This window comes from Simochromis diagramma, unplaced genomic scaffold (assembly GCF_900408965.1).
Source record: "Simochromis diagramma unplaced genomic scaffold, fSimDia1.1 OVJJ01000131.1, whole genome shotgun sequence".
Lineage (NCBI taxonomy): Eukaryota > Metazoa > Chordata > Actinopteri > Cichliformes > Cichlidae > Simochromis > Simochromis diagramma.
Window position 1 is genome coordinate 1,346,961 of NW_024387200.1, and position 17,003 is coordinate 1,363,963.

General features: G+C 40.0%; 1 protein-coding gene across 3 annotated transcripts; it reads left to right on the forward strand.

The window, feature by feature from the left end:
- Positions 1-251: 251 nt before the first annotated feature.
- Positions 252-5,913, forward strand: LOC120745821 (cilia- and flagella-associated protein 157-like). Of its 3 annotated transcripts, XM_040050991.1 has the most exons (9): positions 252-357; positions 1,402-1,673; positions 2,215-2,368; positions 2,475-2,721; positions 2,987-3,075; positions 3,262-3,412; positions 4,274-4,431; positions 4,793-4,885; positions 5,585-5,893. In XM_040050991.1, exons 1-9 carry the CDS (start codon positions 275-277, stop codon positions 5,700-5,702), a joined length of 1,365 nt encoding a protein of 454 aa, XP_039906925.1. In that variant the 5' UTR covers positions 252-274; the 3' UTR covers positions 5,703-5,893. The 3 variants fall into 3 exon arrangements, with proteins under 3 accessions (XP_039906925.1, XP_039906926.1, XP_039906927.1); XM_040050992.1 differs by lacking the exon at positions 4,274-4,431 and having other exon boundaries at positions 5,585-5,913; XM_040050993.1 differs by lacking the exons at positions 4,793-4,885; positions 5,585-5,893 and adding an exon at positions 3,577-3,614 and having other exon boundaries at positions 4,274-4,384.
- Positions 5,914-17,003: the final 11,090 nt, after the last annotated feature.

Consider the following 17,003-nt stretch of genomic DNA (forward strand, 5'->3'; position numbering starts at 1 on the left):
AAATTTGTAAACTGAAAATCAACTTTGCAAATAAAGAAACGAAAAACAAACTGAAGTCTTAAATGAACCATAACAACCAGCAGACTATATATACATTTGCATTTAGAGCAAATACATCAAGCGCTGACTATTTCAAGCGGTCCCTGAATGCAGCGTATCCTGGCAACAACTAACATCGTTTCTCTGTGCTATTTGAAAATGTGCTGTTAAAGGAGTGGAGATAAAACACAACACCAACAAGTTTATCGTAAAAAAGTTGGAAAAATCAGCAACTATGGCAGATGAGACAGTTCCTGCTGACAGAGACAAGGCTTTATATTTGACACAAATTCAGTTCTTAGATAAGGAGCTGGAAAGGTAAGAAACTGTTGCACTATGTAGCTGCTCCTCTGTTGGGTAAACGACTTTTAACATAACACAAAAATGTCCCAAAACTTTTAAACACGTGATTACAGAACAGCTTCATAGGTTACATGTATCTGTGTGTGCTTCATCAGCTTTTGGATCAAATGGCAGCTATGTTGTGACTGACTGCTTTTATCTTGAAGGTTTCTACTGTACCAGCTACTAATAACATGGTGCCTAACTGCTATGCAATTCTTCTTACATGTGATTTTAAAAAAAATCTGAAAGACATTAAATTAAATTAAATAGTGACAACGAACAGCCTCAAATCCATAATTTAATTATGAAAGCTAAAAATTCTATTTACTGTAAAATATAGAAGAATAACTGTAGCTGACCTGGGTTTGAATCCTCCGTCTGAATCTGAGCCCGTAGTTTCCTTATGATCTTTACCTCAGGTGTAAATTAGCAAAGGAAGCAACATTACAATCCTTTTTCAGAAACAGAATCAAGAACTTGAAACTTTCTTCAGTGTGGCAATGACATAGCATTTATGCATAAAATAACAAGCAAATTTTCTGTATCCCCATCTGAATATGATTAGATCTACATGCAAATTCCAATGACAATACAACACATATTTCACAACAACAAAACTTAACAGCTACATTTGCTATAAATGCAGTCCATTAGCAGAGGCTCTTTATCTCTTACCAGATACTGTAAATAAAAGAGTTAGTGAAAACGTGGCGCTTCCAGATGATTTTAAAGCAAAACTCTGAACATGACACAATCCGGACCAGGTTATCTGTTCAGCAGAAGTTACAATGGCAAAAAGATAACCATCTTTCAGACTCTAGGCTCAACTCACCTCCTTAACCTGTCAACCTCACCTCACCCCTCTGTAAGGACCAAGTAAATTTATTTCTTCCTCAATTATAAAATCTTAAAACTTCCTTTTTCACTATTCTGATGTACCAGCTACAGCAGTTTCAGCTCAGCATTTCATATTAGATTCATAAATTCTAAACCCATATGTCCTTTTTTGTGCTGCAGGTGTCAGCTCAGATGTGACGAGCTGAAGAAACTGATAGATGACCTCAGAATTTGGTATGGAGCAATGGGGAGGGACAGGGACGATATATGTAATTACCTGACAGACTCCTCAAATGCAGTAGAGAAAAAGGTTGCGGAGCTGAGTAAGGTGTTGGAGCATCAGCAGCAAGCTGACAAAAAGGAAACCGATGAGCTCGAGCTGCATCTCAACCAGCAGAAGGAGGAGCTACAGAAGGAAGTGGACAGACTCAAGTCAAAGAACACGTTACAAAGTGAGATAGACGCTGAGTCAGATCATTTATTATTTTTCATCATCTTGTGTTTGTTAGTTTCGGTTAAGTCAGCTGGTCTAAACATGGGGCAGACGTTGGCCAGTCCATCACAGAGAGGCACACCACCGCATGCCCAATTTAGAATCAGCAGTTAACCTAAGATGTGTATCTTTGGGGTGGGGTGAAGGTGGATTAGCTGGACCCACACAGGTACAAGACGAGCACACAAGGCCCAGCCAGTCGGGAGTTTGAAACCAGGAACCTTCTCACTAAGAGGCAACAGTGCTAATGAGCTAGCTGCTGCACCACTGTGCACATTTATAGCCAGACCAGGAGAAAAATATATTAATTTGATTGTGGGTTGAACCTTAAAATTGCTGTTTTAAATTTTGTGTCTGCCTTTTTGAGAGATTTGCAAAAACATCATAACCACAGTGTCCAAACCATGATTTTTGCAAAACCGTTGTTGAGACCGTGTGAAGCTTACACTGGGATGTTTCTTGCTTCCTGTTTTCATTTGCACCTCCTTTCCACCACTCAGAGGAGAAGCTGGACCAGCAGCAGAAGGAGAGGGAGAGGATGACACAGCGACTGGCCTACGTGGAGTTTATTGAGAAGCAGCTATACACTACGAGGGAAGAATATGGAGCTGCCATCGCCAGACTGCAGAAACAATTGGATTTACAGGGGGCAAAGTAAGGTCTAGTGCAGAGTTAAATTCAAGCTACAGTTATAACTGCAGGAGGAGTTGTTCCCTCTGGATGCTGCGTCGACTTACTGACCCCTGTTCTCCAACAACAGAGTGTTTCAAGACTGTGAGAAACAAGTGTGGAGCTCCATCAAAAATAAAGTTTCAGCAATTGTTGAGGAGGAGAAGATTCAGCACGCAGAGGTGCTTAAAAAAGTCAAGGAGCTTACAGCAGAGAGCTTTAAACTCTTGAAAGAGAAATCCATCCTGCAATGCCAAGAGAGTGAACTCTGTCTTGAAGTACAAAACATGAAGAGGGACAGCCACGCAGCTAGCCAGGACGTCATCCAACTCAAGGAGGTACGATGTCTGCATAGAAGGGACATAAATGTGCCTGCGTAATTCCTAGAGGTAGTGGTAGCTTGTATTGGTACATCTGCCTTCTGTTTAAAAAGTTGATGTTACATTGCTACATGCAACATACAAGTCTTATTGCTTTTTATTATTATGTAGAATGAGGCATGTGCATGGGAAGATATGTATTGCCTTAAAATATTGTAACACTATTTTAACTGATAACTCGTTTTCATTCTTCATGTCTCCACATTTATCACCCGATTTACAGAAAGAAGATCACCTGTCGAAGAAGTGCCAGCAGCTCAAGGTTCAGCTGAATAACTACAGCCTCTTGCTGGCCAAGAAACAGGACCTCAGGTCTTTACTTCTTTACTTTTTATTTACTTCTGTTTCTCCAATATTATTTTTTTTAACTTCCTGATAGTAGCAACATACAAAAGCTTTAATAGAGACTTTAACAGAGACAGCTTCTCTACAGTCAGATGCTCTACCACTGAGCCACACCCACATTGGGTCAACTTTTATTCTGTGTTATAATTTCAGACAGCAGCTGAACTTGGATTCTGAAGTGTGCAGTCAAAAGAAAGCTGAGGCAGCTCAGCTGGAGGCCGAGCTCCAGGAGGAGATGAGTAGGAGGAGGCAACTCGAGGCAGACATGGAGAAAGCAGCAAACATTCTGAGACCTGCTGTGATGGTAAGAACACAGCCTGACAATAACTATGGCCTTTAGCCATTTGATTGCAGCCACAGCATATCATAATGTTTGTATGGGAGATAGTTCTGTGCTTGGTGGTCCAGTTTGATTGGTATTAATTGAAGACTGCTGGAAATCCTCCTTATGTTCTGCTATTGAGACAGGCATCCAAGAAACCAGGTATCCAGATATTCCACAACAGGTAAAACTCTGGCATGAAGGTATAAATGTTAATTCACAAATGATACAATGGCATCATAAGACATACACAACAATAACGATGGTATCGTGAAACAGTTATTCTGTGTGTGATACGTTAGATTAGGGGCAGGGAACTTCAGGCCTCGAGGGCCGGTGTCCTGCAGGTTTTAGACGTGTCCTTGATCCAACACAGCTCATTTAAATGGCTAAATTACCTCCCCAACATGTCTTGAAGTTCTCCAGATGCCTGATAATGAACTAATCTTTTGATTCAGATGTGATTAAAATTCAGTAATTTGTTGCAAGTTTGTTTACTTCTATTCACATTAACCTCATTCATTTTAGGTGAAATTTTGAGCCACTGTATTGATTATTGTTTTGCAAGAGGCAAAATTTCATATAAATCTTTCACCTAACTAAGATGTAATTTGCCAACTACTGGTGAGTGCTTTGATTTTTTCTGAACACAAAAAGAAACTCAAAATTCTAACACTTTCACATTAGGTGGCCTAGGATGAAGTGAACACTATTAACTGATTAGCCTTATTGTCTTTTAACGCTATAGTATTATGAGAACAAAATATTATTTTGTGACTTACCCGCTAATGTGTACATTGTCTCATCCACCGAGATAATGGTTTTGTTCTCTGTCCTCTGAAGGGCTTAGAGAAATTCTCTGAGGCTCAGGGGAAGATCCAAAAGCTGCGTGAGATCCTGGAAAGCAACACATCCCATGGAACAGAGTCCGCTCTTTATAATTCCCCAGAGAAGAGCAGTCGAGGGCAGAAACTGCAGACATCTGGCCCCAGAACAGTCAGGTGCTTGGAAACACTTTGCCCGGTTTGTGTATGTTAGTGTAATGAGTCGTGAAAATGGTGGCCTGATATCTGCTGAAAGCTGCCAGGTTCTTCACAGCAGCGAACTGGATCTTTGCCCGACTGAGGCCCATGAGAGCCAGATTATCTCCCAGTTGGCCTCAAAATAGTCAAAAAACAATGTACGCCTCTATAAATAAGCTTTTGCTCAGTTGCTGTGACTTTTGTTTTGGTTTCAAAAACACCATGATATGTTTTTTTCTCAAAAAGAAAAGATAAAGTGCTAAGGTAAAGTAGAAAATGATAACACGCAAAAAAAAATGTTAATTAATAACAACAGTCCTGCCATTCTATTTGTCCTCAGCCCAGAGACTTTGAACCTTGGCACAGATCCACTGTTTTTGTTGAGCCGCTACAGGCCGGGCGATCTTGGCTTCTTACCTCGACCCAGATGGAGGTACGTCTCTGGTGCAGGACATCAGTCCACCAGCAGCCAGCTGCCACTGGCTTACAGTGTATTAGATGGAGGAGTTGTACAGGGAGATGACCACAGGTCGTTCAGTGGTGCTTTTAGGTAATCTCAGTCTCTCACTGAATGTGCTCCTGTGGCTAGCCAACATGTCACGGAGTGGGTGGGAGGTATTATTCAGCATTGTCTTTATCTTGGACAACATTCGACACCACCTTAAGGGAATCCAGCTCCATCCCCACAACATTACTGGCCAATCAGTTTATTGAGTCTTTTTTTGGTATCTGCGACACTCAACCTGCTCCCACAGCATGCAACAGCATAGAGAATAGCACTAGCCACGACTCATAGAAAATCCTGAGCATTGTCAGACAGATGTCGAAGGACCTCAGCCGCCTCAGAAAATAGAGACGACTCATCATCATTGATCAGCAGGCAGCCGTTTGCTGAGAAAAAACTCTTACGAAAGGGAATAAAGTGGAGCATTAGGGAGTTCAACATCCTCAGTATGATTTTGGAGTGGGTAGAGGACAAAAACAGAAGTAAAAGGAGTGTGAGATTAATTAGGTTGTTGGTTGTGATGTCATTTCTCAATAATATTTTTGTGCTTCTAAGAATTAGAAGTGCTAAAAAATAAACTGTGCGGTTGGATTTTGTTTCATTATGCTTTTTTTATAAATCTCACAGGAAACCCGGCTGTCACAAGGCATTGACCGCAGCCTCTGATGATAGGTCTAACCCATCTGACCTGGCTTCTCGGGACACTCATGCAGAAGCAGGACCCTCCACCTCATCAGTCTGCTGAACCCAAATCCAGCAAGAAAATAAAAGAACCTAGAATTCTGTTCCTGCATTTCCTCTAAATGCTGATGTATTTGTCTACAAACATACTGACTTGAGAGCACGTTTAAGTATTTAACACGTCCACATCTGTATGTCAGGTCATGTCCACATAAAGAAAAACATCAGCGTTTAAAAATTTGTGTTCGTCTCAGGAATTATTAATGATTAAAGTTTTATTCCCACACGCGTCATAATCTGCACGGTATAGTCATCATCCAAATCTGGCAATTAAACCTCACTGTTGAAGTTTTAATCATACTGGTATGTATGTATGACAGCCCGCATAAGCTGATAGTTCAGACGACAACCTGTCTGTGCTCTTAAAAAATCTCACATGGTGTACACTGTTTAAGCTATTTTGGCCTGCATACATTTGCTGCGACCTCTGCATTCCTCCATTTATTTTTTTCGCCAAAGTGCGATTTCACGACTGGATAAAATGCACACAGCCTCAGATTTCACTATAAAAAAATTCCTAGGTGACTGAGTGCACAGGAAAGCACATTGAACGGTCAGCAGCAGTGAGTGTTGGCGAGTGATGCAACATGACGTAGCAGCAGTGCTACAGCTGTATGTGTGAGTCTGTTGACTTAGGTCAAACAGGAAGTTGAGGCCAATCTGGAATACCCATACTCACACGCATACGCACACACGTACACAAGTCACGAGGCTCCGATACACTTGTGGGTTTTACAAGCTTTTCTGCAGCACACATAGACATAATTAATAGCATAGACATCTGTTTTTAATAAACTGACTCAACAGTGTTTTTCCTGCAGAGGGTCAGTCTCCCCTCACAGTTACTTTCACCACTGTGGATCCAAAAGCCAGAGCATTTTACGCAGTATGAGTTTATTATGATTCACACACAGTTTTCATGGAAATAGACAGTCATAACTACAATAAAACAGAATTTAAAATTCTTTAAAAAAACTGGAAAATATATGTGAAATAAAACATATTTCTTCCGGCGCCCCCCATGTGTGGCAGCCTGTTACAGCAGCTCTGCTCGTTCTGAGTTATCTTATATATATAATGAGTAAAACCATACATTGCACAAATGTTTGCTTCTGTTACATCAGAATCAGAATCAGAAAGGGTTTATTGCCAGATGTTGAGGAGGTTTACAACATTAGGAAATTGCTGCGGTGCTTCAGTGCAACATACTGTCATAAAAATATAAAATAAGAATAAGAATTAAAAGTGCTAAGTGGATAGATATATACATGATATATACATGAGTGCAGGTGGTGATCAGTGCCAAACATGGAATGATGCAGTGAACACAGCGTAGGGTCATGTGTTAGTGGTGGGAACAGTCATATGGTTATTGTTCATGTGTCCGACAGCAGAGGGGAAGAAACTGTTCTTATGGCGAGAGGTTCTGGTGCGAATGGACCGGAGCCTCCTGCCTGAGGGGAGCAGGTCAAACAGACTGTGTCCAGGGTGAGAAGGGTCAGCTGAGATCCGAGCTGCACGCCGCAGTGTCCTGGAGGTGTACAGGTCCTGCAGAGATGGGAGTCTGCAGCCAATCACCTTCTCAGCAGAGCGCACAACACGCTGCAGTCTCTGTTTGTCCCTGATAGTGGCTCCAGCGTACCACACAGTGATGGAGGAGGTGAGGATGGACTCGATGATTGCAGTGTAGAACTGCATCATCGTCCGTGTTGGCAGGTTGAATTTCTTCAGCTGCCTCAGGAAGTACATCCTTTGCTGGGCTTTTTTAATGACGGAAGTGATGGTGGGCTCCCACTTCAGGTCCTGGGTGATGGTGGTACCCAGGAAGCGGAACGAGTCCACAGAGGTGATGGGGGTGTCAGTCAGGATGATGGGGGGGAGTGGAGCTGTGTGCTTCCTGAAGTCCACAATAATCTCCACTGTCTTCTGGGCATTCAGCACCAGGTTGTTGTGGCTGCACCAGGACACCAGACGTTCAACCTCCCTCCTGTAGGCAGACTCATCCCCGTCCGAGATGAGTCCGATAACGGTGGTGTCATCTGCAAACTTGATTAGCTTGACAGACTGGTGGGTGGAGGTGCAGCAGTTGGTGTACAGGGAGAAGAGCAGAGGAGAAAGAACACAGCCCTGAGGGGAGCCGGTGCTGATGGTCCGGGAGTCCGAGACATTCTTTCCCAGCCTCACATGCTGCTTCCTGTCCATCAGGAAGTCAGTGATCCACCGGCAGATGGGATCAGGCACATTCATCTGGGAAAGCTTGCCTTGGAGATGGTCTGGGAGGATGGTGTTGAAGGCAGAGCTGAAGTCCACAAACAGGATCCTGGCGTAGGTTCCTGGGGAGTCCAGATGCTGCAGGATGAAGTGTAGGGCCATGTTGATGGCGTCATCTACAGACCTGTTGGCTCTGTATGCAAACTGCAGGGGGTCCAGGAGGGGGGCCGTGAGGGTCTTGAGATGGGAGAGAACTAGGCGCTCAAATGACTTCATGACCACAGATGTCAGAGCCACGGGTCTGTAGTCATTTAGTCCAGTGATCCTAGGTTTCTTGGGGACAGGGATTATGGTGGAGGACTTGAAGCAGGCAGGCACATGACATACATTTTTACATCGGTGTATTTATGAATTTGCTTATTTTCTGACAGAGGTCAGAAACAACTTGCTTTAGCTTGAGTAAGGGCATAATTTTACTTTTTCTGGATTTCAAACCCAAGTTTTCTTTATTTTCACTAATATTGAAACTACACTTGGCTTCAATATGACTGGCACAACCATACCCAAGCATGGATCTTGAACACTCCCAACAACAACAGGTAAAGGTGCCTCCATGACTGATAAAAAAATAATGAGTAAACTGCCCAAATAAGCCGCATGTCTGTGCTTCACCACAGTTTTTCTTTAGCACAAACTCAGTGAAATTGAATTCAGAGAAATTCCCTAGATTGAAACAATCCACTTTGAGCAAACACTTGGCGACAGTGGGAAGGAAAATCTCCCTTTTTACAGGAAGAAACTGCCTGCAGAACAAGGCTCAGGGAGGGTCAGCCATGTGCAGCGACTGGTTGGGTGGTGGGGGCTCTCACATTTTAATGAAGATTGTGCACGAGACACAGGGGACTGTAGACATGAGGACAGTCACAACCATGCCTGGTGTCCATATGACCAGGAAGGATTGTGCATTAATCATCAGATGATTAAGGGGACAAATTAGTTTAGAAATTATAATCAACATCTGACTATGTGGGGTTTTTTCCCTGCAAGTCAGATCTGATCAAACCACAGGTTTACTCTTTAATAAGGCTGATTGTTCAGACTCTAAATGAAACTCTATCAGTGATACCCACTTTTCTTAACCTTAACTTTGAATCCTACTTATTTGGTAATAGTTAATAAAGCAAATCACGTTGCTGAAAACACTTCATTTAAGAAATTTCAAAACTAATTTAAGTGTTTATGCAATAGAACCCTGATGGATCCAATGCCAAATAATTAGCTAATTGTATCCAATTACACAGAATATTAACTATAACGTAACAAAAGCAGTTTTCTCCTTTGTGGAGCTCCCATTAGTGGCATCAGGCCTGTTCTTTCTGAGGAAAACCAGACTAGCTGACCATCCAGTCCCGCCCACGTGCCCACGTACACCATGGAATCCTGGGAAAGAGGCAAATCATCATGAGACAATGTGGATGTTCTTCCATCCTTCGTCAACAACAAGCCTTCTATCATACAAACAAAATGTGTGTGTGTGTGTGTGTATGTGTGTGTGTTGGGCAGAAAAATGAAAGTGTTCTGAATGAGGTCAACGCACCAAAGAAATGTTGCTGTCCTCTCCTGTCCTCGCTTACAGAAAATGTCAGACTGTTCCAGGAGCTACTGAGTGAAATGCTTATTTCTTTATTATATGGGTCTTTATATTGAAGGCAAACAGTGCATTGTAAAAATATATAAGAGATTCAGAGGGAAATTAGAAAAATGTAAATTGTTGAAAAAGGAAACACCTGGAAGAAAAGTGGGGATGAAAAGCTTTTTATTGTAATTTTATTTGTATAACCTTTTTCTCTATTTTGCACATTTGTGTCTGCTGTACTTGTGTCTGAGGAATGAAAGAAAGAAGTTGGAAAAAAATTAAATGTTGGATGCAAAATGTTACTACAAAGGTTCAGGTCCAGCTCCTCTCTACTACAAGCTACTACGAGATGTTACATTGGGAACAAAGCCTCATATCAGTTTTGTCTCTACAGCTTTTCTCTTAAAAGGTTTTCTATTTGGTTAAAATTGTGTCAACTTGAACCCAACCAAAAACCCTGGCCCTGAACCGACATGGACTGATGGTGACCTGGTTCACTTCCTCCTGCAGTTCCTTTGAAATTCCTTGAGAAAATTGTTACTGATGTCATCCCCCTTGGTTGGACAGTCATTAAGGAGGTGTTGAAATGTGCATCACAGCAGATTTTTCATGTGGGTCTGATGAAATACGGGCAATCACTTATTATTACTTATTTTGTTTTGCTTCTCTGCTTGCGTGGTTTATTACCTTCTCTCCTTTCTGTCTTCCCCCATGTGACCCAAAAATTAATCTCAGTGCACTGTCATCAAGGATATCTCATTTCTAGGAAGCAAGAAAGAGGAACTAGGAGTGAAGATGCACAGACTTATCCTTCACAGAAGTCTACTTACTAAGACTTAGTCTTTTACTAAGAAATTACAACACAACAGGAACACATGATACATAAGAATACATAATGATGCGTCACCTTCTGAATACAGTTAAAGATAAAACGTTTAAATGTTTAATTGACATTTCTTAAAGGTGATCGCTACAAAAGCATGGCTACTTAACTTAATTATACTTGTTGCTTCAGTTCCTCTCTCCTTGTGTCTCTGCATAAGGTAAGTAGGTAAAGAAAGGACTCGAGGTTGTAGAAACTGAGAAATGTGATGGGTCCGATTATATACCTCTGCATCATGCATTCTGAAGTGCATTCCAGCTCATCCTCACCACATTTCATGTTATTCCTTTTGTTGTTCTCTTTTTTGATAGTAAGTGCTTTGGATCACCATCATTCACCGTGTCAGGCCATGACACGTCACAGGAAAAGTGATAGCGACCTCTGCTGGTTCAGAGTAGACCTTTGACCAAATGAGCTGATGCTGTAGAGCTCAGGGTAGCGAAAGGGCTTGGAGCACCAACCTGGATTTAGTTGATCTTATGTTTCTGGGATTTTTTCCCCCTTTAGATCTTGCGAGACTGACAGGTGGACACTTCCCTCGGATACTTTGAGGCAAATCTGTGCAGGATGACTGGTCTCTATGGCTACAAGGTTGTTTCATTGTTCAAGGTGTTTTTAAGGTGTGTGCACTGATATCAAGTACAAAATCACCTCTTAACACACCTGTGTACACCCACCCACACAACCATAAAGGACATATTAAAGACATTGCAGCCGACTCACCGTGAGAAACTATTTTGTTTCACATCACGTGTTTGAGTGGAGACTTTTCAAACAATCAACCCTGATAGGACGTCCTGAGCAGGTTATTGCTTCAGATTTTTAAAGCTTTGTTTCAGCTTTAAGCCATTTCAACCATGAAAGTGTAGAGGTGGAAGAACTGTAAAGCTGATTTTTGCACTTGAACAACGTTTTTAATGCTGTGAAGTCTGGATTATTTATTAATTATGTAGAATTTTATGTGATTCAGTCATGGCCAGTTCTTCAACAACCACTAATTAAGCTAACGTGCATGCCTTTGGACTGTGGGAGGAAGTCAAAGTACCTAAAGGAGGCACAGGGAAAATACCACAGATTCTTTCACACTGGGTTCATTTTTCAGCCCTGGAGGCACCCTTGTGGTTTGAAGTTACCTCTTTAATTCCAGCCCACACAGGTGATTCTCAAGAAATCATGTAAGGCGTTTACTTTTCAAATATTCCTCTGAAATGAGAGAGACATACATTTATTTCTCTTTCATTCTGAGATGAGTGGGAAAATTATATATCAAAGGAAAACTTTCAAAGGAACCAGAGGGGATGACTTCAAATGATTTAGGAGGAACTAGACAACAAATGAATCCTCAGGTGCACAGGACTTCTGTCTCCTCCTGGGGTCAAACAGAAGATCTCTAGCATGTTAGGCAAATGTGTAAACCGCAACACTATGGCCCCACTAATCTACTGAATGAGTAAGATTTGATTTCTCCTTTTTCCTAAATAAAAAATAATTTTGTGCAATTTATATATATTTTTTAGTCTGTAAATAAGGCTGTGTGTACATGGTATGTTTGCCTCTGCACATTTAATCAGAGAATCTTTCCCAACCAGGTCATTTTCATCAGTGACCTGATCATTTTTCCACATATGTGGAAACCAACATATCAATGAAACATGTGACTCTTTCTCTCTTGTATGTGGCCAGATACATATTGTGTGTTAGTACTATGCCTTTTTACTATGCCTACTTTATAACTGACATATCTGTCCTGTAAGGTAGATTTCTGATCCAGGTGATGTGTAACAGCCTCTTTAGGCACAAATCTTACTTCATATGTTGGTGCTACAGCTCCACCTGCCGAATCCAACAGGTACAACAATAAAGTGGATTATTAGTATGGGTTAATTTTCATTCAAAATGTGCCAAATATAAAGGCGTAATAATTCAGATTTAAAATAAGAACTGAGAAGGCTTGATCCAGGATCACGCACATCAGATTGGTAGGTTTGATCGAAATCTCCCTCGCTAATTATCACTAAATAACAAACTAATAAAATATCAGACTTGCTAATCAAGAGTAGACAGTTACTTCCGATTACAAGTAGAGAATAATAAAACAGTTCACCCTTAGCAGAGTTATGAAAATGGAAACTGTCCAAAGAAGCCAAAATCGATTTTTGTACCAGAGCGTAAACATGTTTTTTTTGGGGGGGGGAAAGAGACTGGAATTCATTGTATCAAGTTATCATCGATCAAAAACTAAGCTAACATGCATGCCTTCGGAATGTGGGAGGTAAAGAAACCAGAGACAGCACAGAGGAAACATGCCAACTCTACACGGCGGTCATTTTTGGTCCTGGAAGCTCTGCAAGCAGGCGAACCTTATGGTTTGATGTTACCTTTTTAATTTCAGGCCACACAGATGATTCTGAGGAAATTGAGCAACATGGTGTAGGTTTACGTTTCAAATATTCCTCTTGAAATGATAACAACAGAAAAGTATACATCTGATCTTTCCGGCTGCCCAGTTTTCCAGCCACATAACTGACTACAGATAAATATATGAACTGCTCTATTTATAAGTGTTTAATACTTTGTTGCCCTGTTCAGAAGTCATCTTTTTTTGTAAAACAACCCTTTAGCAGTCGGTTATCCACATTACACTAACATCTGCATGGAGCAAGGCATTGCTGGAACTGTTCCTGGCTTTTTGATGCCGTAAAGTTGTGTCTTTAGTACTTTTATAATCTTACTGATCAGTCAAGTACTTTTAGCAAACCACATTTAACTACACGTACATACAATGCATACAGTACATATTCATTTTTATTTATTTACACCTTAAGCACTTTACAACTCACATCCGTGGGCAATTTAGCACCAGATGCTAGTAAAACTAACATGCATCTTTCTGACTCTGGGACGAAGCCATCAGGAGGGACGTGGAAAACATGTCAACACCAGATAAAGGCTGTTTTTGGCACTTCCAGATCGGGTTGGATGGTTTATAGTTACCTTTTGAAATCCAGCCTACACACATGATTCTAATAAAATCTTTGAACATGGTGTGGATTTCAGCACATTTTAATATTAGAGCACATTTTAATATCATTTCAATATTTCCCAGAAAGCTTCAGTTTGTCAACCATATCACTTACTTCAAACATCACTTTGATGGACCACATAGACCAGGGAAGGGCAACTCCAGGCCTCGAGGGCAGGTGTCCTGCAGGTTTTAGATGTGTCCTTGATCCAGCACAGCGAGTTGCCCATCCCTGATATAGGCCCTACATTTTTTCTACATTAAAAAAAAACTGTTCTGGGCATTCAGCCAGAGACGTGTAGCGGTTGATAGGCAACAGTTTAGTTTGGTTGTGACGCACTTTGACGTCACAACCAAGGGATATTATATCTCTCTACCTCTATCTTGCTATGTATATGTGTGTATATATGTGTGTGTATATATATATATATATATATATATATATATATATATATATATATATATATACATATACATATAAAAATATACAACACTTGTAGGGCAATTGTTCAACAACATTACACCTGAGAAGTGGGATGAGTTTCTGTCAGGTTGCCCAGACGACGTCACCACAGAACAGCTCTCTAATTTTGTAGGAAACATGGTGGACCTGTGCTCGCAGTCGACAGCTGCAGATCTGAGGTCTTCCCAGGGCACCCCTGCACTCGACGTCTCCTCTGTCACTGCCACTGCTGGCAGAAAAACAGTCAAGCCAAGGCAGACGGCTCTTGAAATTGCATGTGGATGTTGGTTCAAGAATAAACTCAAAAACCTGTGGATGTGCTGCAGGCAACAGTCAAGTCCTGCCAGCCCCGTAGATGCAGTTGACCGTGCCACAGGATAGCCAATCAGTGTACCAACTTGGGAATTTCCTAAGGATTACGCCGTACACCTAGACATTTTGATGGTGTCATTTTACAGGCCAAAGAAAAAGCAGTGCTCCTCCCTGGTGAAACTTTCAAGGTACAAATGTTTGACAAACTCTGGCCTGAAGTAGAGTCTAAAGAAATGAAAATCACTGAAGACAATATCGAAAATGTATAAACAGATATCACAATTACAATAATCCATAATTATGTGGATATGCATATTATACAGTTTTTATTGAAATATAAGTCCTCCAGAAAGGCAGGAAAATCCCTGTAACTTACTTTAAAATGAAATATGTTCCCTAAAACGGTAGCCAGAGCTACAGACCCAATGGCACCCTTAGCCAGTTAGCTAGCAGCTATGACCAGCACTACTTATACTCCTGAACGCTATCGTCTACACTGTATACCCCACTTACTGTTTTTGTTGCATCAGTCTGCGTCTCCCAATTAATTTCTGTTTCTCCTGCACCGCTTAGATGGCAAAAATGCGCGTGCTCTTTGCGAGCTCGTTCTAGCTCGTAACCAGCATCAAGGGTGATCATTGGTTAATGGTAGTCATGTGACTGATGCAAACCAGATCCTTATGTTCAGCAAAACTTTGATTAATAGTTAAATATTATTAATAATAATAATAATAATTAATAAATCCTGTGCTGTCATGTAACCGGCTCTCCAAACACACATGAGAACAAACTGATTTCAAGGAAGGAAAAAAAAAAAAAAAAAAAAAAAAACTTTTTAAAATTTGAGCTTTTTTTTTTTTTATTTTTTTTTTTATTTTTAAATGCATTACCTCCTTAAGTCATTGTATGACAAGATGGATGGTGTCATAATATTTTAGTATACTTTTGAACTGAGGAGAATAAAGAGTATTTTACTTACCAATGTTGTGTACTAAGCACAAATTAATTAAAAAAAAGTTTCAATTTGAGTTTCAATTTAAAATTTGCCAAAATGTTTGAGCAAATGTTGTATTAGGTCATAATTCTAAGGTTAAGGATATAAAGAAGCACATTTAATGAGTTACAGTGAAAGGAATTGCCTGTAATATAAACAGAACTTTGGATTTTTCTATTGATGGAAAAATTCTATTAATGATAAAATAATATATATATATATATACTGTGAATAAATGGAATTTTCTGTTTTATAGCTGAAGGTAATGTCCATAAATAGTACAGAGTATACTGTAAATGTACAGAATTTTCCATTTTATCATTTATGGAAAAGTCTGTTAACTTCCTTAAACTGAACAAACAAACATAAGAAAAATCATTCAAACTTCTGGGGTGTGTGAGCCGTTTTAGCAACACTTTGGTTCACTATTGCATGATGTAGAAGGCCTTGATTTTATTTAAGTTTTTGTTGAAATTCAAGCAATTCAAGTCTTTAAAAGTGTAAAAAGTGAGTTGAAGTGTGAATCAAAGTAAAATAAAATTTCAGGTCAAAAAAGAAAACAACAACCAAAACCTCTATAGTTCCTGGGCTAAAACAATTCATCACTGAAATTATGTTCACTGCTCTCTTGGCAAACACACTGTGCTGCTGCACTTCTGATATATTAATGAGACAATACTCTATTTTTGGGAGGCTAATGGATATTCTGGATAGAAAAGGTGAAAAGAAGAGAAGTAACAAAGGAAGACCGGCCAACAAGGACACAGTGGCTTCTTGTTTAGACAAACTTTACTTTATATGATGCTATTGCTCCACCTGCCATAGCCAGCCAGCAGGTACCATCAGAGAGATTAATTTGAAAGTGGTTTTCCAAATAAGGTTGATACAGTCCAACCTTGATACAAACGCAAAAAACAAAAACCCAAGCAACATTTTGTATTTAAAATATAATAAATGCATAATAAGGACAATGACAAATTAAAAACAAAGAAATTTATTTTAGTATCACAAAAAAATTTTTGCAAGCTTTCCCTAAACAGTTACATAAAATATATAAAATCATTTATTTTTCACTTCTCCATTTATTCACAAAAGAACCTGAAACTTTATCTCATGCATTTAAAAAAAAACAAAAAACAAAAAACAAAAAAAACCCCCAACAAAAACAAACAAACACAAAACAGGAAAATAGGATGGTAAACTTTTAAATATATTCACGCTGTCAGTCATAAACAACTGTTCGAATCTGCAGTTAAAACTTGGTTTTTGGGTATACATTTTAGAAGGCATGGCTGGGGGGGGGGGGGGGGGGGAGCAGCAGCATTTTCATCTTTGATTTGCAAGTCAAAATAGTTTTACAACAGGTGTTGCTTGATGCCAGAGGTGTAGATTAATATAATATCAACTGGAGTGAGAATCTGCAGTATTAGAGCAAATGTTTTGTATATTGGGGCAACATTCACCAGACATCCCACAGCTCAGCCGCTTGCTGAATGTAACAGAATATGACATGCAAACCCAAAGTTCACACATTTAAAGGCGATTTTACCCACATACCCCCGTTTTGCCTTTTCAAAAATGAGCTGCATATCCTTGGATAATTTATAACAGTTTAGTTCATAGTACTCACAGCATAGAAAAACAAATATGCATTTAAAAAATAAAAGAAAAAAAAATTCCTTGTCAAAGAGGAGAAGAGTTAACTGGATATAGATCTAAAACTAAATGGATAAGCCTTCAAGTCATTCCATTGTGGCTATGAAGAATTAAGCAGCAGATAACTC